At 40.2% G+C, this 26,591-nt stretch overlaps 1 protein-coding gene across 2 annotated transcripts in view; it reads left to right on the forward strand.

The window, feature by feature from the left end:
• The window catches only part of SPON1 (spondin 1), a 185,838-nt gene extending 159,492 nt beyond the window's left edge, over nucleotides 1-26,346 (forward strand). Inside the window, exons 8-16 of one of the 2 annotated variants that reach the window (XM_038137250.1) lie at nucleotides 13,562-13,763; nucleotides 14,601-14,741; nucleotides 15,073-15,148; nucleotides 15,578-15,760; nucleotides 17,184-17,354; nucleotides 18,419-18,586; nucleotides 19,449-19,613; nucleotides 20,872-21,135; nucleotides 22,305-22,553. In XM_038137250.1, the coding sequence (XP_037993178.1) occupies nucleotides 13,562-13,763; nucleotides 14,601-14,741; nucleotides 15,073-15,148; nucleotides 15,578-15,760; nucleotides 17,184-17,354; nucleotides 18,419-18,586; nucleotides 19,449-19,613; nucleotides 20,872-21,135; nucleotides 22,305-22,468 (1,534 nt within the window). In that variant the 3' untranslated portion in view covers nucleotides 22,469-22,553. Of the gene's footprint in view, nucleotides 1-13,561; nucleotides 13,764-14,600; nucleotides 14,742-15,072; nucleotides 15,149-15,577; nucleotides 15,761-17,183; nucleotides 17,355-18,418; nucleotides 18,587-19,448; nucleotides 19,614-20,871; nucleotides 21,136-22,304 lie in introns of both variants that reach the window. The other variant, XM_038137251.1, reaches the window with a different exon arrangement.
• The last annotated feature ends 245 nt before the right edge of the window (nucleotides 26,347-26,591 follow it).

Raw genomic sequence — 26,591 nt, forward strand, 5'->3', positions numbered from 1 at the left:
CTGTCTGCAGAATTAGAGAAATCAATTTCCAATTCATCCATGTGAATTATTTATTTCTCTCAAAGTTGCATATGTGGATAAAATATAAATGACAACAAAAACTGGCATTTTTCTTTTAATAAGACCTATATTAAAAAATATTTGTAGGCTGAAATCAAAATCAGTATCTTGTTTTTCTACCTACATTGGGAGTGATTTGTTTTGGAGAGATTAATGTGGACACTCTTGGAGGAAAAAGAAACAGATGTACAGAGTGGATTTGTGACCTTGATCAGTGATTTTACTGGAGGAAAAAAGATTTCTCTATCTCCCTGTTTAATTGTTGCCTCAGATTTTGGTAAAAGCAAGCTGCTTATTCCCTTGTATCATGTTTTAATTTTGAGACAGTCCACTGCAGTTATTTATTACAAATGCCCAGGTTCAAATAATTAAGCAGTTTATGCCAGTTACATTTTTTAAGGCATGTCAGATAGTGCTGATATGTGCTGAAATGTACCTTAAATGCCCTTCCCACACGGCTGCCTTCACTTTCTGCAGGGAATGCTGCACTTTTTGTAGGGCCAGAAGGTGTTTGTTCAGAGCTTTTACCATAAACAAAGATCACACAACTGCCAAATTACTCCCAGCACATCATACAACAATTAATATCTGTAAACATTCCTCCACTTTCTCAACTGCATCCACTCCACCCCCCAACTCCCAAACTAATTCCCCAAAACCTCCCTCACCTTCTGCCATAACCCAAAATCAGTTGGCTTCTGATTGTGATGAATTATACCATCTGCAATTGAGTGAATTATAACATCTGTATTGTCTCACCCTTCGCATGAGACTGAAAATGGAATAAAAGTTTTTTAAAAGCCTCTCAGTCAGCCCATCTCTGGCTCAGAAAAGGGCATAATCCCACAGTGGTGATTTTTTTGGGGTTTTTAGGGAATCCACACATTCCAGAGAGGGCCCATTTGGTGGTGTCTGCAGGACATGGACCCACCCAGGGATGCTCCTGTCCCATTCCCTGCCTCGGTGTGGACACCCCAAACCCAAACAGAAATCCTCCCTCAGTTTTCCCCTGCAGCCAGAGGTTTGCTGTGCTTCCCTCAGAATCCCAGGGGCAGGGCTGAGTGCTGGTCTCTGTGAAATTTTAATCAGCATTGAGAGGGGAAGATTCAAATCAAGGCACCTTTCAGCTTGGATAACAGAGAGGCTTTAGATGAAAAATAATGAAATATCCTGACTGGAGACATGGCAATTCCTATTAGTTAATTCTGGGAATTTGTCTTCCTAGAACATCTTATTGAGGGTTGAGAGACCTATTCACAAGCACCACACCAAATTCCTCAGGGCTTGCAAACTAAAATTCATTGGAAAATTTCTACCAGTTCCTACCCATCCACTTAAAATATTTGGAATTTGGCCTTTATTTATTTTAAAATACTGTGAAGTCACAAAAGTTTAGTTTTGCACTAGGGGAGTAAATTCTGAGGTTGGTTGCTCGTTTTCAGTTGATGTAACCCTTGTGCTGTCCCACTAAGAGTGATGAAATTCCTTCCTGGCTTGACATGCAAAAAATAAAGCTGCACATAAATAAAGGTGATATTGGTATCAGAATGTAATTTATAAAAAATGTACAATAGTAATGAGTAAATTATTCAGTTCCTCAATTAATCAGGTCCTCAGACTACCCAACTGAGATTTAAAAAGCAACAAAACCCCACATTTGAACATGCACTCTTGTGTTCGGGTTTAAATGGCATTCAGAAAGGCAAAATACAGGTGAACTGCAATTAACCAGCTGTAATGAGCATTGTCTAAATTGTCTAAATAATTATATTTGTTGTTGTCTCCAAAGGGATGAGAAAAGCTCATATCAAAGTCCTTTAATCATCTCTGTGCTGGATGTCATTAATATTTGGTTATACAAATTGATTGTAAACATTGTTCCACCTAATGAGTCGAAAAATAAATCACGTGTGGATAAATTTTTCTTGTGTGACTAAGAGTCAACAGAGGCTTATGTAAAAATAGGAAGATTATTCTTTATTGCTGCTTCTTATATTCCTTATAATGATTTTTTTTCCATGCTACTTGTTAGACATTTTCTCCTAGGTGAATACTGCTCTAATCTGGTTTCCACTTCCTCTGTAATTTTAAAATAGTAAAGCTGGTGCATTTTCCTGCCTTCCAAGTTTTTATATCCTTCCATCGCTGCATTTAAGCCATGGAACACCTTATGTGTGCCTGTGGTTGAATTTTCTTTAAGTTTTTTAATGGAAAAACATGAGTGTTAACTCTTGTTATAAAGTTAGCAGCATCACTCCCTAAAGTGGACAGCATGAACAGCTCAAAATAATAATTGATTTAAAACTAAAATATAGTAGAGTGCCAAGGTAGAATCCAACTATTGCCTGAAGTGAACTTTGATGAACTTTTAGGGATTCTTGGGGGCAAAAATATCTTATGTTCTTAATTGCAGTTAATAGCTTGCAGCAGCAAAAGGTCTCTGACCACCCTTGGAAAGTCAGCTAAAAACCCCAGACCAATGATTGGCATTAGAGCAGCATCATCACTGTGTCTGGGCTGCTCTGAATTCACAAGAGCATCCTTGCTATCAACAGCAGCTGCATCCAGGGAAGCAAAACTTCCAGCAGAGGAATAATGACATTTGCACAAGCCCATCTCGTTGATAACAAGCCATCACGAACAACGAAAAATAAAAGGAAATAAAACTGCTGGCAGCCAAGGCATGAAGAATTGAAACCAGGAATAGGCTGATGAATTGTCTGAGCTGCAAATTCAGTCTCTGAGGCTCGCCATTGTAATGAGTGAAATGTGGTTATATTTGACACCTCATTGGATTTATGTTATCCTAAAAGAAAATACTTTTTTTTTTTCTCCTGAAGAGTTATGATGTGCTTTTGTCTTGACAGATGAGTTGATTTAGATTTTGAGATGCTTGAAAGTATTTTTTAAATTCCCTAAGTGGCTCTCCCCAGCTCCAGCTATGCTGTTATAAGAATAATATGCATGGGCCCTATTTTCCCTTCAACAGGCACCCTGGGAATATTATAAAAACATTTTGTGTAAGGTATGTCTTGTCTAAACTGAAACCCCTGCATGGTAACTATGCAGATTGAAATCTTCATGCCAAGCTGGAGGAAAACACAATGTTTTACTTGTGTTTAGAATGTTCCAATAGCTGTTCATTGATTGAGGCTTTGTGTTGCTGTCCTTCTGAAAAATGACTTGACAATCAATGAGTTGGAAAACTCCTCCAAATCTGACCAAGTTTAATGAATGCACAGAAATCTCAGTGCTCCCGTGATTGCTTGCTAACATCTGGTAGCTCATTATTCCTTCAGAAATTGACCTTATCCGAGATGCCATAAATGGATGGACACAAATTCTGCAGAGGCCGCGGTGAAATCCAAAGAATTGCAGAGAGAACTAAATCAGAAGGCAGAGCTCAGGCTGGCGTGGGAGACATTTCTGGATTGAAGCTTTCAGGAATGAAAAACAATTTCTAATAGTTTAAAGTGAGCTACTTTGGTGAAACTGCAGGAAGAAGTGGAGGAAAGCAGCGCATGTGAATTGGCCTTTGAACCCTGTACCACAGCTGGCAGAATTACTCTTGCCAGGCATAATCAGGAGCTGAATTTATGTAATACACAAACAGATGTAAATGTGAAAGTCTCATTCTTCATCATAATAATGATCCTTATATCAATTACAAGTAAAAAAAATAAATCTTGAAGGCCTAAAATTAAAATAGTAAGGTAAATTCAAGCTGATTTCCCTAGAAATCCCTAACTTCTTTAAAGTAAAACCATTTTCAGGAAATATAACAAAGGCATAAAGAAGCTATTTATCAGAGGAAAAAAAACATTCTGTATAAAAGAAAAAGAAAGCACTTCAGCTAAAGTATAAGTCTTGTTCAGATTTATCTACTCAATTTTTGGATGAGAACTTTTGCCATAGCTGTGTGGCAAAAATGCTTCCTCACCAGGTGTTATGCAGGGATGATGAAAATGCTTTGTCTTTTAAAAACTCAGGTTTCATCGTCAACTCTTCAGAAAGCAACAGCAGTGCAATCTTTAAAAAATAATATTTCTAGCTTTGGATTTTCAATAGAGCTAGTTAGACATAAGCTTTGGAAGCAACAATTAACACTCCCAGAACTTTGGAGTAATTCTATGGTACCCACTCCCACAAAAAGATACGTCAAGAAAAAAAAGAAAATATGATGTTCTGGCAGCTCTGACCTTTCTACAGTAATCTTTTATGAATGTGGATGTACAATTGGAGCATTAAAAGTCATATTAACTGTATTTTTTTCATGACATGAACCCCAGGAATTTAATACAATGAGGGCCTGCAGAGATTTCTGTTGCTTTCCCCCAATATGTTGTCCTATGCAGCAGCTATTTTTATTCTTGCAAGGCAACATTTTGTTTCAGTGGTGCCACTAGAGCTTGTGTCTTTACTTTTTATTTCTGTAAATCTCTGGAGGGTCTTTTTTTGACCCCAGGAACCCTTGTCCCTCTTGTCACCCCCCACTGTCACATTGTGCTGCCTACCCTAAAATGGGGTAAGAGCCAATATTTGTCAACCCTGCTGGGAATAAAGTTTCCTTCCTCAAAATAACAGTGTGGTACCAGGAAACATTTTCAAAGTTTGGAGGTTTTGTGTACAAAATGACAGGAGGCCAGGCAGAGTCTCTTGTTTCTATGGCAACACAATGATGTGTCTGGCTCAGCTATTTTCTCCTTTTATGATTTTATAGATAACTGGGATTCATCCAGTGAAGTTTAATATTGTCAAAAATAGAATCCTAACCCCCAATCTAATCAGAAACAGCAATGCAGAAAGGACAATCCAATATAAAAAAAACCCCAAAATACAGGGGAAAAGTCAGCTGTGACTTTTGATAACACGAAGAAAAATACATAAATTTCTCTGGAGCTGTAAAATAGTTTGAGTGCTCCAGCTCTGCATTTGGCTAATGGTTAAACTGTATTTTATGTCAGAAAATGTCCTGTGCTGCATCCTTCCTTCCTGCTGCATCTTATTCCTTCACACTGTTGGTGTCCTGTCCTACAGACCCCAAACCCTCAGGTGATCCCCACCTGTCTGATTTTGGAAGCTTTGATTGAGGCCCTGAACTCCTGACAGCTGGATGCAGGAGAGGTTTTTGTTGAATGAACAGATTATCCATCAGCAAACCTAATCAAAGTAATTTTGTTAAAAGGCTTTGGCTTCAAAATGCAAGCTTTCATGTAAGAATTGGACCTAAATGGAAATTCTCTTTTCTTTCATCTTGAAAAAATAAATTCTATTTAGGGTTTCTTTAAATATAAATTCTATTTTTGTCCCACAAAGTAGATATACTTGTCACACCAAAAATCTCAGAAGATGTATCTCAGCCATAATACACATTTTAAAAATCCATATAGAATAACAGGCATTTTTATTTGAGACTGCGTGAGATTGGGCTCAAAGTGCATGCATTTATTTGGATAATTAATGGAAGATAAAATCTTTAATCATATGAATTTCCATTTTATTGTTACTTCAGGAACTTAACAGGAATGAGTGAACCCAACATGTGCTGCCCTCAAAACCTGCTTGCTTTATTTTATTGCTCTCTGCAGAGTTCCATTTAAATGAGAAAATAACTAAGTCTCTTACTTTTTCCCAGACATCAGGACAAAACTCTGCTGAGTTGTGTTTTAGCAGCTCAAGGCAACAAATTTCTGCCTCTCTTGGCATCCATTCCCATGCTGTTGTGAAGTACCCTGTTACCTGAATCCATGTCAGCCGAGTGCCATTTAGGGTTATATACATTTATATAATTTTATATGCATTTGTTGACTAAAAAATCCAAAAACTACATCACACTTGTAAAAAAGAATTATCTTAAGTGTCATTACTTAAGGGTATTACTGAGGCCTAGGGAAACTTCATTGTCTGACAGATGGTCTGACACCCACGTTCAGAAATTCATAATCCAATCTCATGGAAAAAAGAGTTCTAGGTAAAAACATATGTGTTTGTTGGAAAAGAAAAAAAAATTGTATCGATATTTTTTTTTTTTTTTGTCAGAGCAAGCACATATGGCAGCTCCATTTTCTGTCACCATTTCCTTTCTACTTAAAATTCAAATGTCACTAGGCAAGGAAAAAAAGTTGAGTATTAAAACATAGGAAAGAATTAACTAAGAACAATCCCTGCAAGAACGTTATACTCATTGTTCATGGAAATTAGAGGCCATCCAGTTTAATCAAACTTCCTCATCCCATTCTGCAAACATCTCATCCCTTGCATTTTTTCTTTCTCTACATGTTCCTCCCATTGGTAGTTACAGTTTTATGATTATTTCCCAACCATCTGCTGTCTTTCCTTGAGCCAAATAATTTCCCTTTATAACATGGTGAGTGATCACGTCAGCATCATTTCCATGCAATTACACGTGTACTCACTGATCCTGCCTCCTCATTCCTGTGTAAACACTCACTGAGTAACTGGGATGATTTGCCACTTCAATTTCTAGCGAGCACGACTCTGTTTGCAAAATTCCAACCTGCTAATTGTTACCCCTTTGCATTTTGTTATTAATGAGATGGCAATTAAACGTTTACTCCAGTTCCCATCTCCAGATGCCAAAAGGGATGTGCACGTTGGATGGAGAGGGATGCTGGATGAACTGGAATGTGCATTTATTAATTAAGGTGCTGGGCATCTTCAGAGGTTGCACTGGGACTTGGGAAGTGCAAAATGCAATTCTCCTCTTAGGATATTTGCAAATTAAATGGTTTTGGGAAGTAGGACAGTATTACTTTAAAATTCTTTAAAGGATTTTGAAGGAGTATCCACATTTTTTTAGGTATTCCAGTCAATAGTATTGATGATGTCATTTGTTAAAGACACCATCAATACTATTGATTGGAATGGTATCTTTTGTTAAAAGGAGGTCTTTGCTGTAATCTAACACTCAGATTGGGTTAAGCTGGTAGCAGATCAGAGTTCATTGCTAACCAGATCATAAATAGGTCTGTGCTGTTCATCTGATACTGCTGAGGGGGGTGGAGAGGAGCAGATCTCAGGCTGGGATGATTTCAGGCCAGGCTGAGGAGCTGCTCTGCCTCTGCTGCTTCTCAGGCCAAGCAGGGTCTGCAGAGCAGCCAGGTGGGAAAGGAGACAGAGACACAGCAACAGCGCTCTTGCAACAGCCCTGGGATTTCCTGTGTAAACACAGCTGTAATTACTCCAGGCAGACAATTTGTGGCCCCAAAGCTCCTGGGAAAAACGAAGAGAAATTTCCTGAATCCGTCCAGTGACTCCTGAAACGTGGTTTGATTGTAAATGCACAGTAAATCATCTAAGAAGGGGCACAAAGCTCTTCTAAGCAGGAGTAAATATTGCCAGCACCATAACCACACCTTGTTTGTGACAAACTGCAAAGAACCCACCAAAAAATCCTCAATTTCAGAAGCTGCAGTCCTAACTTGAGGTACCTGAGGTTTTCTTGCAGTATAGAAAACCTGCTCACATTTGTTAATCACATCATCAAGGTATGCCCATCGATGAATGAAAGTATTATATCAAATAGCTGATGTGTTAAAGAGTAAATATATCATCATTATCTACAGTAGCAATCCAGGCATGCTTATAGGACAATATGAAAATGCCTGAAATGCATGTTTGCACAAAGTCCCTTCCTTTTGTAATGCTTTCTAACAACACTCAGATAATTGATATTTTAGGGCAGTATTTGTTCTGATGCATGGTTTAAATGCCAGTGGCAATGATAAAATTCCCAAGTTCAATATGCAATGCCATATCCACCCCTTTTCACTGGCTACAGCAACATTCTCAGTTTAAAAGCTGACATACAACAAGGCTTGATGTTGTTATGTAGGGGTTTTTTATGCTGATATATTAGAAGTTTTCTGTCTTTCTTCATTCTCTCCCTAAGAAATAGAATAGCCAAACTCCTCCTCTCACCTCCTCTGTTTTGGTGCTCAGAGAAGCCAACAGCTTGACATTAATGTGCTTTGCAACTTTTTATGTGGATGTCAGTCAAATTTCATTGATGCAGTGCTCATGTTATTGTAGCTCTCCTTTCCCTAGCCCTTTTGGAACATACACATGTTTAAATTACTCATTAGCTAAAGTGCTTACCTGCCCTGCATTTAATCAGAACTAGAGATTCTCCTCATCCTCCTTGTGTGCAACCTTGTCCTGGGGTGACAGGACAAACCTGAAACTCTGGGTTTATGGTCAGGTGTTGATCCCTGTGCATAGAACTTTGTTGTCCGTGCAGGAATAGTAATTTCCATCACTTCATAAATGGTTTTCCCAGTAATACAATGTCTAAATATCTCATCTCATTTGCTCTGTTAGTTGCAGACTTCTAAGGGTATTTTCAGTTCAGTTTGGGATTTTAATTCTCTTCCTTTCTTTTAAGCTACTTCACTTTTCAGGGTGTTCTGACTTTAAAGTGTATTCAATAAAAGAGGTGTTATGTAAGTGCTGCTGGTAGGAAGTTCAAGGGTGGGAAGTTTGTTTCCACGCTCACAGTGTTATTTGTATCAATAGCAAAAGGTTCTAAAGATGAATAAATAGGAATGTTCATCCTGGAAATTGTAGCTGTGATGCAGTGCAAGACTCTAAGAAAAGAAGGATGCTACTTTTGCTTACTAGGGCTAGAATGGAAAGTTCATTTGGTATTTCTGAAAATACTCAGTTTTCATGGTCCTGTAATCAGCTAAACTCTTAATTAAAAAAACCAAAAACGAAAACAAAACAACACCTGTTTTCTGATCATCAGGACCACTGAGATGAAAACAATGGCAATGTGGTCCACAGTGCTTTCAACCCACTGCCTCAGATCAGACTTAGAGGACCTTCTGTGTTTCCACTTTTTTCTTGCTATTTGAAAAGGCTACTGCACCATCCTGGGCACAAGTGAAATCAGATCCTGGTACACTCCAATAAATTTAAGAATGGTTTTATAAACTCCTAAGAGTGGGATTAGGGTGATTATACCTTTAACACAGCTCTGTGAAAAAATCTGGAGAGGTCTAAGCTATTTCCAACAACCTTACTCTCAATGGAGTTATTCAGTCCATGGTAGATATCAGATTTTTTCCCCCTGCATAAAATCTATAATCCTGCCTGATTTAGAATTTAATTTCAAAAGGGGGTAAAATCTCAACCCTATAAATGGTCTTATTACCTCAAAAAAAAAAAAAAAAAGACTATATGCTTAGGCTGCCTTTTGCTTTTTCTTTTACTTGCTTCTTTTATTTTGCTAATCAAATATCAAACCAGAAGTAACCACAAAGTTTTATTCTGCCAAATACTATTTCTGCTATTTTTATTCAGCAACTCTACGCAACCACCTTCCTCATGCGTGCTCTCTTCCCTTTCTCATGGACCTCAGTAGAACACAACAACACTGATTCAACACTCAGAAACGTGTCTTGCAGCAAGCTGAGTTTTCTGATGGTTTGTCAAAGACTTCCTTAACCCCCACCCCCAGCAGTGATAGCAACTAGTTTGTCACTTAGGGAGAAAACTTGTGAAGCAAAATCATGTTTGTGCTCTTTCAGCCTTGAAAGGAAAAAAAAATATATACATATATATATATATAAATAAGTAAAAACCCACAGTCCAAAACACAAACACAAAAATGGGGAGGAAAAAAAAAAAGACCATTTCCCTACAGTGCTCAGTGTATGGCATCCCTGTAGCTGGAGATCCTAATCCTGCTAACAGAAATGAAATTGGATAGAAATAAAGGAAATGGAAAGCATTAGGATGCAGGATGCTGCCTGGGACTTGCCTCACTCTGTGCTGTGTGACAGGAATTGCCAGCAGGCTGCTCAGGCTCACAGTGGAAAATCACTGTCTGCTTCAGCCAGGGCAAGCAGGGCTCCCCTGCCCCGTGGGGCTCTCAGGGCTCTCACCTGGCACTTTCCTAATGGTCAGCATTTGCTCTGCAACTCTCATTTACCACTGGTTTCAGGCATTTATTTGTGCAGGGGAAGGAAAAGGGACACATTTGTCTCTTCCAGAAAATTGACAAGTTATTTTCACTTCAGGCTTTCCTGTGGGCTTTACCAGACATGCTCAACCTGTTGCAGAAAAACACCTTCTAAAATTTTGAAAGAGAAAAAAGATGATCCGAATTCCTATTTTTTCCAAGGTGTTGATGATACAAGAAATGAAAAAAGTTGGGCTTGGGGTGTACTGAATAAATTTTTGCACTGGTTTCCTTCATGGAGATCCACAGTGCAGTCTTAGGGCATTTGAGCCAGATGTGTTGCTGAGGGATGCAGGAAGAATTTAGGTTCCTGCCAGCTGCATAAATCTGTCATTCGTGTGGATACTGGAAAGAGCTGAAATTTGTCAGATTATTAAAAAGCTACCAAAAGCCCTCAGAGTTTTCTCTTGTATAAGCCCAGTCTGTGCCTATCCCTATACCTGGGTAGAAGTTACGGGTGGTGCCTTGAATCAGTCCATTTCCCTTAAATTACAGCAGCTCAGGAAGGACTCTGGAGTTTGGATGTTAGGAAACATTCAACAACTTGTTGTTCAAGTTAGTATCCATACTCCTTACCAGAATTTGTCAAATTTGCTTGCATTTGGAAAATGTCTGCACAGGAGTGGAGGCAGAGGAATAAAAAAGAGGAGGAGAGGAGAGGAGAGGAGAGGAGAGGAGAGGAGAGGAGAGGAGAGGAGAGGAGAGGAGAGGAGAGGAGAGGAGAGGAGAGGAGAGGAGAGGAGAGGAGAGGAGAGGAGAGAAGAGAAGAGAAGAGAAGAGAAGAGAAGAGAAGAGAAGAGAAGAGAAGAGAAGAGAAGAGAAGAGAAGAGAAGAGAAGAGAAGAGAAGAGAAGAGAAGAGAAGAGAAGAGAAGAGAAGAGAAGAGAAGAGAAGAGAAGAGAAGAGAAGAGAGAGAAGAGAAGAGAAGAGAAGAGAAGAGAAGAGAAGAGAAGAGAAGAGAAGAGAAGAGAAGAGAAGAGAAGAGAAGAGAAGGCCTCCATCTGTCCTCTATGAATTTTTTATTTTCTTTCTTAACTTGTTACAGGATAAAATACAGTAAAATGGCCGTAACATTATCTACATGCCCTAACAAAGGAGCAGAAGACAGGTGATTTTTGGCAAAATGCTCTGAATTGGAAAATTATGGCAGGCTCAAGTTTACTGATATTTAATACATCCAAAGTCTTGGAGGCAGAGTGAATCTCACCCTGAAGTGTTCCTTAACAGGATTTCAACACTGATATAGTTATAATTTTAAAATTACTATTGTTTAAATGTAATATATATTATAAAATAAATATAAATAATACTAAATAATAATATTATAATAAATATTAGATATAATTTAAATACAAACATATTTTAATTTAAATTAATATCATGATGAATATGATGTTCTGCCATGTCCATGTTGGACATATTCTCCATCTAAACATCTGCTACACAAACACACATTTCTCTGATAATTTTACAGTGTATTGCTTACCCTGTTTGAAATACAGAATTCCTATAGGGAATTCTTAGAAACCCTTGTAATGCAGTAAATCCTTTAGCTACTTGAAGTCAGTTAATAGGCTTTTTAAGACTAATCACAGCTCTGTGCTTGACAAATATATCAGGATACTGCATTCACTGAGGGAAGTTGATACTGTCATTCATTATTTTATGACTTTGCATTAGACAAACTGAAATCAGACTTCTATCTCTAATGAAAAAAGAAAAAGAAGTAATTTGCATTTCTTTCTGGGAAAGGCAGGATTAATGACATCAAATACTTCGCAACTCTTCTGCTCAGAGTCTTTAATTCAACATAAGATAATTTACACAGTAAGACAGTGACAACTTCTAAAGACTCTGGAACAGAAGTGGCCAGAACATTTTACATATTAGCAAATTCTTCTTAACTTGCCTATTCAAGGGGAACTAAACATGCTAACTTTTTGAAACTTCATGATAGCTACTGAAAAATCATTGTCTTTGAGCTGTTCTGGTTTTCTTAATGTACTGAGAGTGCTTTGAGCCAGAAAAAAAAAACCACAAATAAATATCACATTTTTATAAGCATTTATAGGAAGAATAAACTCTTTATGACTACAGTAGAGCAGTGTCTGTGCACTGTTAAATGTGCGTGGGTATTATTATTGGTTACCTAACTAAAAAAATGAAGGAAAAATAAGACTGTAAAAACGTCTCACATTTAAAATAAATGTGGTCTGTAGATACTCTGAACCAGTGTATTTTGGCCTAAAACTGAAAAGAAAAGAAACCAACAAAACCTCGACTTGATTCTATTAACCCAAGTCCTGTAGCTGGGGAAAATTTGCTTTGACATCAGACCAGAATTTAGAACAGAATTAGCAAAATGGTATTTTAAATAATTCTGCATTCGTTGTTGCTCAGGAGAAAAACGCCATGAAGGGTTCCAGCTCCTCCTCTGCGAGCAGGAGCCTCCAGCCAGGGCTGGTTTCACTGCCACTTTCCCTGGAATGTGGGAGCTGCTGTCAGCAGGGCAGAGCCCGGGGTGGTGCGGCAGATTCCCTCCCCAGGGAGAGCCCGACAAAGGCGGGATGAGCAGAGGAGCTCTCACACCCACCCGCAGGATCTGCCAAGTCTTGGCTGAGCCCTCCAGGGCAGGCAGTGACCGCTCATCCCTCACTCACAGGAGCACTGAAACTCTATTAATGAGTTCTTTTCTGCACACTCAGTAGCCCTTCCAAGAACTTTAGGTGTTGAAGCTCGTATTGGCTTTGAGGGTAGGGGCAAAAAGTAACCCAACAATCAAGGTATTTCTCTGCCATTTTAGCCCTAATTTTTGCAAGTGTTTTGACAGATAATTTTATTATTTTCATTTTTATCCCACTATTGCATAAGCACACTGCTGCAGCTCTGTATTTCTATATTGTCGAATTACAATACTGTCGAATTTCTATATCGTCGAATTAAGATCTTTTCTGACCCAGAGATGGGGCAACTGTGAGGCGTTTTAAAAACTTTTATTCTATTTTTAGTCTCATGTGAAGGGTAAGACAATATAAATATTATAATTCACACCATCACAATCAAAACCTATTTCCTAATTGCATTATAAACATTTCAAAACCTATCAACTTTTACCATACCATTCTATAAATACCTTGAAACTAATAATCTAAAATTACCCCTCATAAATCCCACTACAATATATCTTTCATAATTCTGTTTCTCTAAAGTATCTAATCTTGTTTACAAGACCATCTTTTAAAACTTGTTTCTAGTTCCATTTCTCTCTCAACAATGTCCATCCTATTCCATGACATTTCTAAATCAACGTTTCTTGTCTCAAGGTTTGCATACAAATGCATACTACGTAAACCTTCTACCAGACTTTAAAAATTCTCTACAAATCCATTCCACGCTGTATCTCTTTTACCTGCTGAAGTGCAAGCCTCCTTGTGTGATGCTGCAGCTTTCTGGGTTCGTTTCCCAGCATTTCATTCTCTCTGGCTCTGTTATTCACGCTCTCCCTCCGCGTTTGCAGGAGAGCTGCTCCCTCTGCTGAGTTTTCCGTGGATCGCCACCGGCACCTGATGTCCTTCCTGACCATGCTGGGCCCCAGCCCCGACTGGAACGTGGGGCTCTCTGCCGAGGACCTCTGCACCAAGGACTGCGGCTGGGTCCAGAAAGTCGTGCAGGATTTGATCCCCTGGGATGCCGGCACCGACAGCGGCGTCACCTACGAGGTACAGGCACTCTCTGTAATTTATCCAAATTATCCCCTCACAGCAGTGGAGCAGGAAAGCAGCTTGATCCATGGTGATGCCCTTATACTTTTTACTCAGATTTTTCTTAAAATGAAAGACTATTCGTTTAAAGAGATGTTAGCTACACTTCACAGTCGGTGGTTTTGCCTGAGCTCCTTCAGTATTGGCACTCGTGGGATAAGGTGACATCCACCTGTGGTGTTTTTACCACAGAAGGACAGGATGGGTAAGCTTGGGAAGAAGCAGAATGAGTCCAATCTGGTCCAACCTCCCTGTTTAACCAGGGTCATCTTAGAGCAGGTTATAGGATTCTGCACAGCTCTTGAATACCCCCAGTAAGGGAGGCTCTGCACCCACTCTGGGCACTCTTTCCCAGGGCTTGGTCACAGCACAGTAAAGAATTTCTCACTGATGTTCACCTGTTAAATTCACCTGTTGGATAAACAGAGGGCTTTGGTCACAACCACGCCTTTGGGTGCCCTTTTGTACAGACCAAAGCAGTGCCATCACTAACTCCAGTTTGGGGCTGTTTCGACCCAATGCCAACTCTTCTGTTTGGCACAGGAAACTTCACCTATTTCTTTCAGCAAAGTAGAGGAAAACCAAAAACAACAAAACCCTCCAAACAAACGAAAAACCACACCAAAAAGCCCCCCAAAAAACCAAACCGAAACAAAAAAATCCCCATACCAGTAAGCATGAGTGTACCAAGTTCGCCTCACACTGGAATTTTGCAGTTTAGCATTTCAGAGAAGTTTTAATTTCTGCAGATTAACAATTAGTTTCTAACGCTTTTTTTTTTCTTTTTGGTTGCAGTCTCCTAACAAACCTACAGTGCCTCAGGAGAAGATCAGACCTCTTACAAGCTTAGATCATCCTCAAAGCCCATTTTATGATCCAGAAGGAGGGTCTATCAAGCTGGTGGCCAGAGTTGTCATTGAGAGAATTGCACGAAAGGTAGAATACATATAAGCAAAATTCTCAAGCAAGGAAAAATCCACTTTGTAAACAAAAAAAAAATCCATTTTTTCTCTACCTTCCCTCCAAATCTACACTCCTTAACCTACCCACAGCAAAGATAATGGCAGAAAAAAAACTGTCTTAAGGTGTTAGTTCTTCCAATTCTGGCAATCATTGCATCTGCTTAATTGGGAATTTTCTTTGTGTACATCTAGGAATTTGAAGAGAAAAAGGTGCTGCAGAGACAGCAGTGTCTCACAATGTATTGGTTTAACCCCTCATGGATAAGTTTCCTCTCTTCAGTGTTCACAATCCTTTTTTTTTGCAGGGGGAGCAGTGCAATATCGTTCCTGATAACATAGATGATATTGTGGCAGATCTAGCACCCGAGGAAAAAGAAGAAGGTATGTTTGAAATTAGTTTGTGCACTACTAACAATTTATATTTTGTTCCATTCTCTGCTGTCACTTGTAGATAAAGTACAAAATTGACTTAGGAACAAAAATTCCACTCACTGTCAAACAGTCCTTTAGGTTTTCATCTCTTCTGGTCTCTTCTATTAGCTTTCCCTTGTACAGAAAAGAAATTGCATGTATATATAGGAGATGACAATAACGATACATGCAATAAAAGAGAGAAGACTTTTGGGGTTCAAATTTTTTTTTTAAGGAAGTTGGCAGTTTGAATTTTTTTTTCTTCTGGGCTAAAACAGAGAGGATGGAATGCAGAAGGAAATAATGTATTCTATTGGAATCTAAAGTAATCATCAGCCAAGAAAAAGGAAGAAAATGGAAGACCATTTTTAACATTCAATTCCCTTCCTCACTTTTCAGATGACACCCCTGAGACTTGCATATACTCAAACTGGTCCCCATGGTCAGCCTGCAGCTCCTCTACCTGTGAAAAGGGTAAGAGGATGAGGCAGAGAATGCTCAAAGCTCAGCTGGACCTCAGCGTGCCCTGCCCAGACACCCAAGACTTCCAGCCCTGCATGGGCCCAGGCTGCAGTGATGAAGGTAACCAGGAATGGGAGGTGGAGAAGAATGCCTTGTGGAGTTTCTCCTCTAAAGAATGCCTTTTTTGCTTCTCCTCTAAAGTTCTCAAGTTGCTGTAGTATGGCTTGAGTTGTGGCCAAGAGGAAATTGCTGAAGAACACGAATGGCAGCTGTGTGTGGTGAATTCTGCAGCTCAGCTGTGCCAGGGCATGAAGTGCACAGAAGTACGAAGGAGAGGAGTGAGGGATGCTGTGGAGGTTTCGTGGGGCTTGGGTCTTCAAAGAGACAGGAGCAGTTTTTGGGTGTGGTAAAATTGTTTATTGTATGAATACATCAGTCTCGAAGGTGAGGAGTTCAGAGTTTTAAAGTCTGTGCTGAAAGTTTTCTGGCATAAAGTCCAGAGCAGAAACAGCTGCAGCAGCTCCCACTTCTTTCTTCTTCTTCCTTCTTTTCATCTTCCCTCTTTGCACCCCAGTACAGGGGTTTTATTCATAAATTATCCAATCAGCTAAAAACACGACTCTAAAACATTCTTTTTACACCATTGTAATGTGTGAAAGTAGTGTCAGTTCTTACCCAAAATCTACGTACATAATTTTATCTATTTAGGTGGATAGTTCCATCTATTCTACCTAGAAAGTCAAGCAATGTTCTGCTATGTTTTTGTAATGTCTGGGGCTAAGTTACTGAACTCTGAACTAGGCTTTAGGGCCTTTTACTAGCTAGCACTAAGGCACTTAAGATATAAATATATCTTAAGGCACTTAAGATATATTTCTATTTACTTAAAACTAAAACTTGTACTTTTATTTCATGTCTGTGTGGCTTAATATATTTCAGCTTCTCTGGAGGTTCTGATTAAAACCCCACATTTCTTTTTCTCTCTGAGGGACTCAGAGAGCCTTCTATTTCATGCATTCCAACAGGATACAGTGGAGGAGAGGACAGTGGGAAAGGCAGCACCGAAGGGATGCTGCACACAACTGGGCAGCAGCTCTGTCAATCCCTGTGGCCACAGCTCTCTTCACAGAGAGCAGCAGGCACAACTCTCTCCCAGGATTTTTCCTGGGGAAGGCAGTGAGAAGCTCAGAGAAGAAAACAATTCTTATCTCTATTTGCTGCTCCTGTTGTTTGGCACACGTGGAATGTGTTATGGAGGTTGTTCACCCAAAGTGATTTGGTTATTGGATTCTGCTGAGGGTTTTTTGGACTGATTAGCCAATTGGGTCAAAGCTGTCCTGGCTGTCTCCAGACAGTCACAGGGTTTTTTTCTTTAATATTCTTCAGTATAGTATCTCTTTAGTAATTAATTTAGTGTAGTATTAGTGTGATGCAGTATAACTTATGTTCAGCTTCCTGAACCATGGAGTCAGAGCACGTTATTCCCTGGCTGGGGTGCCCTGCATTGATAAACCCCCATACCTGAGCACTCTCTGTGTTTCAGATGGCTCCACCTGCATGATGTCTGACTGGATTACGTGGTCCCCCTGCAGCGTCTCCTGCGGGATGGGGACGAGATCCAGGGAGAGATACGTAAAGCAGTTCCCTGAGGATGGCTCCATGTGCAAAGTGCCCACTGAGGAGACTGAGAAGTGTATTGTAAATGAGGAATGCTGTAAGTATTTCATTCAGCTTCATTAAATCCAGCCAACAGCAGGAGCACTGCCCAAATAGTTTTTTTAAATGAGTCTTACTGGGGTCCCACAGAGCTCCATCTTAGGTCCTGTGTTCTTCAATACTGTGCTCCTCTTCTTAATAAATGACTTGGAGGCAACATTGGAAGGCATACAAAGCAAATTCCCACATGATCCAAAACTGGGAGGAGCTGCTGACTCCCTCAAAAGCAGGGAGGTCCTGCAGAGAGACCTCAACAAATTAAAGAACTCTGCAATCATCAACACCTGAAGTGCAACAAGGACAAGTGCTGGATTCTGCACCTGGGATGGGCAACCCTGGATGTACAGACTGGGCAATGAGACACTGGAAGGCAGCACCAGAGAGGGACCTGGGGGTCCTTGGCAAGCTAAATGTGAGCCAGCAGTGCCCTGGAGCCAGAAGGGACATCCCTGTGCTGGGGACATCCCTGTCCTGGCACAGCATCACCAGCTGGGCAAGGGAGGGGATTGTCCTGCTCTGCTCTGAGCTGGGGCAGCCTCACCTTGAGTGCTGGGGCAGTTTTGGGTGCCACAATACAAAAAAAAAAAAGTTATTGAGCCATTTGAGAGTGTCCAAAGGAGGCCACTAGGATGGTAAAGGTCCCAGAGGAGAAGCCATGTGAAGAGCTGCTGAGGGCACTGCATGGGTTCAGCCTGGAGGAGAGGAGACAGAGGGGAGCCCTCAGTGCAGTTACAAATTCCTTGTGAGGGGAGAGGCAGGCACTGATCTCTGCTCTGTGTGACAGTAGCAGGAGCCAAGGGAATGGCCTGAAGTTGTGTCAGGGGAGGTTTAGTTTGGATATCAGAAAAAATTTGGGCACTGAAATAGGGTCCTCAGGGAAGTGGTCACAGCACCAACCTCACTTCAGGAAGGGTTTGGACAACACTACCAGGGACATGGTGTGACTCTTGGGGATGACCCTGTGCAGGGCCAGCAGCTGGGCTCCATTATCCTTGGGGGTCCCTTGCACCTCAGGTGATGCTGTGACACTGATGAACAATGTTCTCTGCCCACTTTGAACAGCTCCCAGCAGCTGCCTTGTCACGGAGTGGGGTGAGTGGGACGAGTGCAGCGCCAGCTGTGGCACGGGGATGAAGAGAAGGCACAGGATGATCAAGATGACTCCTGCTGATGGATCCATGTGCAAGGCAGAAACCACCGAGGCAGAGAAATGCATGATGCCCGAATGCCGTGAGTGGCCAGGAGCTCCTCAAACCTGCTCTGAAAAGAAACATCATTTCTGACACATTGCCCCAGCTACACCAGGAGCAATGCTGCTTTTCCTTGTCCTCCTTACAATTGGGAGAAAAATCTTAGGGATTGTGCATTAAGTAGCACATTCACTACTAGGGTGAGAAGTTCAATAAAAAATGTTCAGTGGTGTCCTGTTGCTGTATGACCCACACAGTGGTGTGTGTATCAGCAAGCCACACCTAAACAACTCTAAGTTATGCAATATGAGGTATATTTGACCATAAGGCTAGAATAAAACACATGAAACAGTGCTCTCCCCTTTTAGCCCCTGAAAATTTCAGAAATTTAGGTGTTTCTTTTGTGCAATCAGCCAGCCAAAACCTTACTGTCACTATTAATTTCTTATGAAATGTTACATTTTCATCAGAGAGAATTTAAAAAATATTTTTGGTAGATTAAATATGGAAATTTCACTTGTTAGACTAAATTAAGTTGACTTCCAGTTCTATTCACTGCAACAATCCCCCCCCTTTTTTTTTTTTACAGGAGTTGTGATTGAAACATAGCTCCTTAAACTATTTATTCCCCAGATGCACTGAGACCCAGCAGATATGACATAGATACAGGGAAAGATAGCAAAGATATTTAAATCAAGCAAACCTTTCAATTTAATATAAAGTTCTCTCAGCTTCTTCAGCAGCACCATTCAGCTTGTGACAAGAAAGTATAATTGGCTGATGACAGATAAAACATAGCACATTTTCCACCCATATTATTTTCAAAATGTATACCTTCATACTTTATTTATAGGAAGAAATCGTTAATAATAAGAATTCATTACCTTTTCATTTCCTACCAGATACCATTCCCTGCCTGCTGTCTCCCTGGTCTGAGTGGAGTGACTGCAGTGTAACCTGTGGGAAGGGAATGAGAACCAGGCAGAGGATGCTGAAATCTGCTGCTGAGCTGGGAGACTGCAACGAGGAGCTGGAGCAGGCAGAGAAATGCATGCTGCCAGAATGCCGTAAGTTTAGAGAATTCCCTGGGAAGAGGAGGCTAATTATGTGCCAAAATCTATGGATCAAAGCTCCATCACCACTTCTTAGCATCACTTCTTAGATAGGTGGGGTATCAAGCATGCATTGTTAAAAAAAAATATTTATTGTTATTATTATCATCATAATTATCATACACTTTCAGCAAATGAAAGCTGAAATATGACTGTGTCCTAAATTCAGCTTGCCCTACATCACCCCATGCTTGTTTCCAATATCTCCATGGGAATACAGCTCTGCATGTTTAACACACTGCAGCTCCAGGCAACTCCCCAGTAGGAAATAAGTCAGAATTATAAAACCTGGTTTATCATTCAAATGCAGACAGTGTGCCAGGAAAGAAAGAGGGAAGCGTTGAAATCACCTGTGTGATTCCTTCAGCTCAGAAAGAGCACAGAAGAGGCTTTCTCCTCTTTGACACACCTCTGAATGGTATCACTTTGCAACCTGCTACTGGATGGTGTGGAGGCAGCTGCAGAGACTTTTTTACCTTACTCCATTAAAATCCCCCACTTCTTGGGTAGAGCAAATTTCTGGTTGCTTTTAAGTCTTTGTGAAGTGTGATAGCCTAAGGCACTGCTGAATGAATGAGATATGATTGCCTTCAGCATCCTCTTTCCAGCTGGTTCGTGAAGTTTTATCACAAATTACATTATTTTTCACAGAAATTTTTGTTAAAAAGGCTTTTACACTGTAATTGCTCATTCAGATTTTCTTAAATAATGTGAAATATCATTTTGATTTTCATTCACTGGGGCTGTAAGTGTTAAGCAGAGCTGAAAGATGAAGACTTTTAAGATATAATGGTATTAGTGAATATGGCTTATTGCATAACACTGCCAGCAAAGCACGGCTCAGATCTCAGAGGTAGCAAATTATTTTTAAATATAACTCAATTTTCAGCAGCTTTTCGTTACAAAACAGACAGATGGGTGGGAAAATTGAAGAAGGCACAGGAGAATTATTTATATGTTCTTTGTAATTTTAGTGAACTGCCAGCACCACTCTTGAAGAAGAAATCTCAGAGTGTGTCAAATAACACTTCTGCTAGAAATGGACTCGGAAAATTCTGACAAGCAGCCTCCAAACAATTGCTGAGAAGATTGGAGGCTTAAGCAGAGTGCGTGTAGTTGGGGTGCAAAGATTCATCAGGCGCATCTGTGTGTTTCTGTGTTTGGACCTCATGGATTTGGTGTCACTGTTTTTTGTGTTTCCTGTTCCCTGCAGCCATCCACTGTGAGCTGACGGAGTGGTCCCAGTGGTCGGAGTGCAACACCTCCTGTGGCAAGGGCCACATGATCAGGACGAGGATGATCAAAATCGAGCCCCAGTTTGGGGGAGCAGCCTGCCCTGAGACCGTGCAGCGCACCAAATGCAGAGTGAGGAAGTGCCTGCGGGGAGCAGGGATGGAAAAAAGGCGCTGGAAGGAGGCCCGGGAGAAGAGGAGAAGCGAACAAGCCAAGAAGAATTTAGATAGTGAGCAATATCCAGGTGAGTGTGAAACCACCTTCAGTGGTTTTCTGCATGACAGTGATGCCTTGTGAAGACTGACATAGAACAGAGACTAGACAGAGCTAAAGAATAAAGCAGGGATTTATTCAAAGGATCTCCTCCATGGATCCACCTTGGGCAGCACAAGAGCCCAGCCAGGGCTGCCCCCAAGATGAACCCAAATGGTCCCAAAATGCACGAGCGCTCCCGGGGTCTCTCCCTTGGATCAGTTCTGCTCCATTTGCACCTTGCAGTTCATTGTCCCATTCCAGCTTTAGCCCATGCACTCCCATCCTGCTTGTTTTTCTCTCTCCAGCCCACGCTGTTTGTGCTCTTGGGCTGAGATTTGGATCATTTGTCCTTGGTGCCCAGCTGGAGCAGGAATTGTTTTGTCTCCCTGCTCTGTGCAGATACCTCACCATCCCCTCATATGAAGCCCAGACCCACACACTAAAGCAGCACAGAATGTGAAAAATATGAAAGCTGAAACCTGAGGCATCAACAGGAGCTTGTGAGCAGCTCCACCACATTCTGTGAGAGCATCTTCAGTACTTCAGCCACTAAAACACAGCCACTTGCAATGCTTGCCCATCACCAAAATCACCCAGCCTAAGCTCAGGGCACCATGGAGAAAGGCCCACATCTGCCCATCTCCCAGCACTAAAAATATTTTAGCTACTCCACACAAAAGTGTGAAAAAGTTTAAACTTTACACCTGGCAAAGGACTGATTGCAGTTTCTGCAAATATGCAATCTTTACATCCTGTTAGTTTCAAACATGTAAAATATTTGTTCCTGGATCCGAGGCTGATTTCCAAAACTGAACTCATTTCCACCTCAGCAGTCTGATTCAGACTCAGGCTGCTCCAGGAGATCTGCTCAAACTGCTTTTCCAATGGGGGACAGTATCATCAAGTGCTGATTCCTCAAATCAACAAAACATATCTTGTGGTATAATTAACATTATCTGGGTAGGAATTACTGCTAAGCTGTGGCTCATGCTTGTCTGGCACTTAATGATTTCATAATTTTATCTTTTTTAATGTAAATATTAAATTTCTTTTTACTTTTTCCAGTGTTTGACAAATGCAACTTGGTTATTTATACTTAGCAGGGGTTTTCACTACTAAAAACTTAACCAAATCACTTATTTTTATTTTTTTTTTCAGTTTGTAGGATGAAACCATGGACTGCTTGGACAGAATGTTCTACACTCTGTGGAGGTGGAATTCAGGAGCGCTACATGATGGTAAAGAAGAGGTCCAAAAGCACTCAGTTCACCAGCTGCAAAGACAAAAAGGAGCTAAGAGCTTGTAATGTCCATCCTTGTTAACAAAACACAAGGTTCCAAGTGATGCACTCTGAGCTAAATGGAAAGTCAACCTTGGTTTGTTTTTTTAGAACAACAACAACAACAAAATATAAAGTGTATATTAGTTTTCATTTTTGCAGTGTGGTTTGCTTTTTAGTCTTGCTGGTGCAAGAAAAATATTTTATAAATATTTCCTCACGGATTTATGCTGAGAGTAAGTCTTTGTTACTCCAGCCAGCCCTTAATGCATAAAAATAGTAAAGTCATGGTGAGTTATTTAACTAAAATACAGACACATCTGTGGACATGGAATAGCCATATAGAAATACCACTTGTAAAGACGTGGGATGCATGCATATTAACAAAACTGAGTTAAAGTGACAGGAAGTTTCATCTGTGGGAAGATTTCTCTCTAGATTTGATTTTGAAAATCCAAAGCAGTGCCTCTGTGATTACACAACTATGCCAAGGAGTAATGTCAGTAATGCTGGTTCAATAACATTAAAGGTGCATGTTTATCTTTTTACACTATTGGGTTAAGCTGATAGTTATTATTATAATAATCTAAACACTTTTCTTCACATGGATGCTGTGGTCCATGAAAGAAGGTCTTTTTTTTCTGCAAAACTTAAAAAGGAAATAATTTTTGTGGCTCAACAGTGATGTCTGACCACCACACAATCACAGTCAAGACAGCACATAAAGAAAACATGCAAATATCATAATATGTGTACAGTCCATTGCCTCTCAAAATGGACACAGAACTAGGAGAAATTGGTCCAGAAGGTTGCAACAGCTGTGCCACAGGATGTCTTCCACATGAGGGACACAAAAAAATTAGATTCAGTTTCACAAGGATTTTATTCACAGGAGAAGAGGGAGACAGGTTTATAAAAAAAACAAGAATAGTAGAGAAAAGGTGAGCCAGGCTCTCATGCGTCCCTTAAAACTGAAATGAGCCTCTGAAAGGAAGCAATGACAGTCTTAAAAAAAACCTGATTATAGATTGGCACAGGAGTACATTTACAGCAGTGTCTTTTATGTCTTTTTTTACTCAGAGCATAGGGTAATCTAAAAATTAGTGAATTTGTGAGAATTACCCATTTGTGTATATCCTAGCCAGGTTAAATGCCCTCCCTGACTACGTAAGTGATTAAAAAACTGCCTGAGATTATAAAATCCCTCCTCACTCTTCTATTTGCTATTTTACCCCATCTCCTGCAGAGTTTAGCTCTCATTCCTACACAGAGTCAGGTGTCATCAGGGAGACCCTTGGGCCCCACTTGCTATTGGAATACAATCTTTTCCTGCAATTATATTTTCCTGTAATAATCTAACATTAAGAGGGGAAGGGGATGGGTTACCTCTTGGTCCAGGCAAGGCAGCATCCCCCTATGTCTCTTTTGAAATCAGAGCAGTGCACTGAAAATAAAGATTGTTGATGCCGACACTTAAGCTTGGGAGAAATGAATGGAGAGAATTTTTTTTAATGGTCTCTAAACCAGCCTTAAGTAATTTACTCACTTCCTTAACACTTGGTCACTACCCTGAGGACCTGACAGCTGGGTTTTAAATATTGCTGTGCACCACAGCCCTCTGAGCTGTTCATCTTCCCCACACCACCACCCTGGGGATCCTCTGTACCTGAACAGGCCCGTTGGGCTGGTGGCATTAATTGTGGCGTGTTCATCAGCATTTCTCCACTGAACACTGCAAGGGCTGCTCAGGATTTCCACAGCCATCACATCCTACCTGCCCTCAAGATATTTCACTGCTTTCTGGGGATTTGGAGTTAGGGAAAGGCCAGGGAAATAATGGAACCAAGGGCAGTGCGACCCCCTCCTGCTGCTGCCAAATGAAATGGGTGCACACCCGTGGCCAACCAAACCAGGAGAAAAAAGAATACAGCAAGGTTTAATGCTGAAACCAAACATTTGACTTTTTGCACAGCTTGGCTCACTTAATCATAATAATTCAGATAATTTGCCTCCTTGTGCCTGTTCAAAAATCGTGCAGTTTATGTCTCTATAGCACTGCCATGACAGCACAGCAGAAAGACTGTCCCTCAGTAGTGCATTTAGGACCTTACATTTCACTTTTATGAGCAAAAATAAAGAAAACCCAATGAAAAAAAAGCCAGTGGAGTGAAACAGGTGCTGGAGGAGTGTCCAGCTGAGCATATTTTGGGTAAAGAAACTGCCGAGAAAAGCCACAATGATCAATGCCAGGGGCTCGGCCAGGCCAGAGCCACGTCTCTGGCTGAGCTGACAGAGGGTGTCCCAGCTGAGGCCATTCACTCAGAAAAGTAATCTTTGGCCATAAAATGTGTGGCAGAGTGCTTTTAAAGGCTTTGAAGGATCTGTGAGCCTGGGGCAGAGGGAACAGAAGAAGTTTCTCCTAAATGGAAAAAAATTGCTGAGTTCAGGAACCAGATTTATCTCATCAACCACTTGTCCAAGCTTATCTTGCAAAACAATGCCTGTTTCAGCAAATAATCAACGAAACACTGTGTTGTATTTTCATTTTCACATTTGTTCCAGTTCATCAAGCTGTTTTGTCTACTAAATACTCCCTTTGCCAAAGGCCGCAAAGTTCAAATACACTTATAGAAAACGTACAACACCTTTCTGAACTTGCCCACAAAATTGTCCATCGAAACAATCTGGCATTCCTTTCTCTGTGCTTCTTACTAGCTTGATTCTCCTTTTTTTTTTTTTTTATTTTTCCTCTCTCTCTCGGAAGGCTGTTCAGTGTGATTTCCAGTCATTTCTCTCAGGCTCATTAAAGTTCTGAATGTTGCAAATCGCTTTTTCCCCCACCTTGTTAACAGATGAAGTGACAAGGTAATTGCACCGGGTCAGAAATGTGTGACCACTCCCGCTTCAGTTCAGCTCTTCACACTTGTTTTTCTGTTGAAACGTTTTACAGATCTCTTGTCTTTCTTCTAACTTGATACATGAGAAACATTTAGGCTTGTTACATTTTGTATAAAAAAATAAACACAAACAAAAACAAACGAAGGAAATAAAAAAAAAGAGGTTGATTTTCTATTCAGAACAAAAGAGAAAAAGCTCTGATATACAACATGTAAGAATCTTGTATTGTTACTGTAAACTTTCTAGTAGTGTAATAGGCACTGGTTATCAGTCAATAAAAATAAGAACTGTTACTGTTCTGATGTCCTGAATAATCCTGCTGAACTCAAAGCACAGATGTCACACCAGTTTTGTAGACCTCAACTACCAGATCTTAGCATTGTGAGTACCTTTTTTTTCTAATATACAAAGGATAGAATCTTTACACATAACAAAAAAAAAAAAGTTAGGGGCTTATCAAATGTACAGTAGGACTCTGTTTGTGCGACGTATGAGTTAAACAAAATTTTGTTTGATTGCATTTTTAGATTTCCTTTGTTGTTTTTGTTTGCTGTGGAATTATGAAAAAGCTACCATGAACATTTCTTACCAAAGTCTTGTGTAGATGTTTTGTAGCTGTCTGCCTAACACATTATTATTATTATTATTATTGTTATTATTATAATTATTATTATTATTATTTTGGAATAAAGACATCTTTACTATGAATTTTACACTTGTATGAGATTCTGTTCAACTAATATGATTATGTACACCAAAAAAAATTATGAATATGAGTCAAATCATGTTCTTATTTACATTTTACTCCTGTTCAAGGTCACAGGATATCAGGAGTGAGTGGATTTTATTAGTTGTTTTTTCTACTTGGAAGTTGTTTGCATCAAGGTCTTTGTCAAATAGTTTGTTGTTGTTTTGAAATCACAGGGTATCTTAGGAACATCACATAATGTATTTGTGTATTACTCTCATGTGGGTTTTGTTGCTGTTGTCAGTTTTTAATAAAAGAGAAACTATTTAAAAGAACACATTTTAAAGCCTGGTGGTACATGAAAGGAAAAATCGTTTAAAATAAGCTCTTAAAAAGCCTGAGATTTTGTGAAACTTTCGACTGATCTTTTGTGCTACTGGAAAGCTGTTTTGGGACACTGTGGGTCTGAGTGTGCCACTGATAATTACCCAGAAATTTTGGAGGTAAGGGGGGGCCACACAGCAATGCTCCTGCTCTAGAAATCCAATTGTCTGTAGCATTTGCGGACAGCTAAAAGCAA

This window comes from Motacilla alba, chromosome 5, assembly GCF_015832195.1.
Source record: "Motacilla alba alba isolate MOTALB_02 chromosome 5, Motacilla_alba_V1.0_pri, whole genome shotgun sequence".
Classification (NCBI taxonomy): domain Eukaryota; kingdom Metazoa; phylum Chordata; class Aves; order Passeriformes; family Motacillidae; genus Motacilla; species Motacilla alba.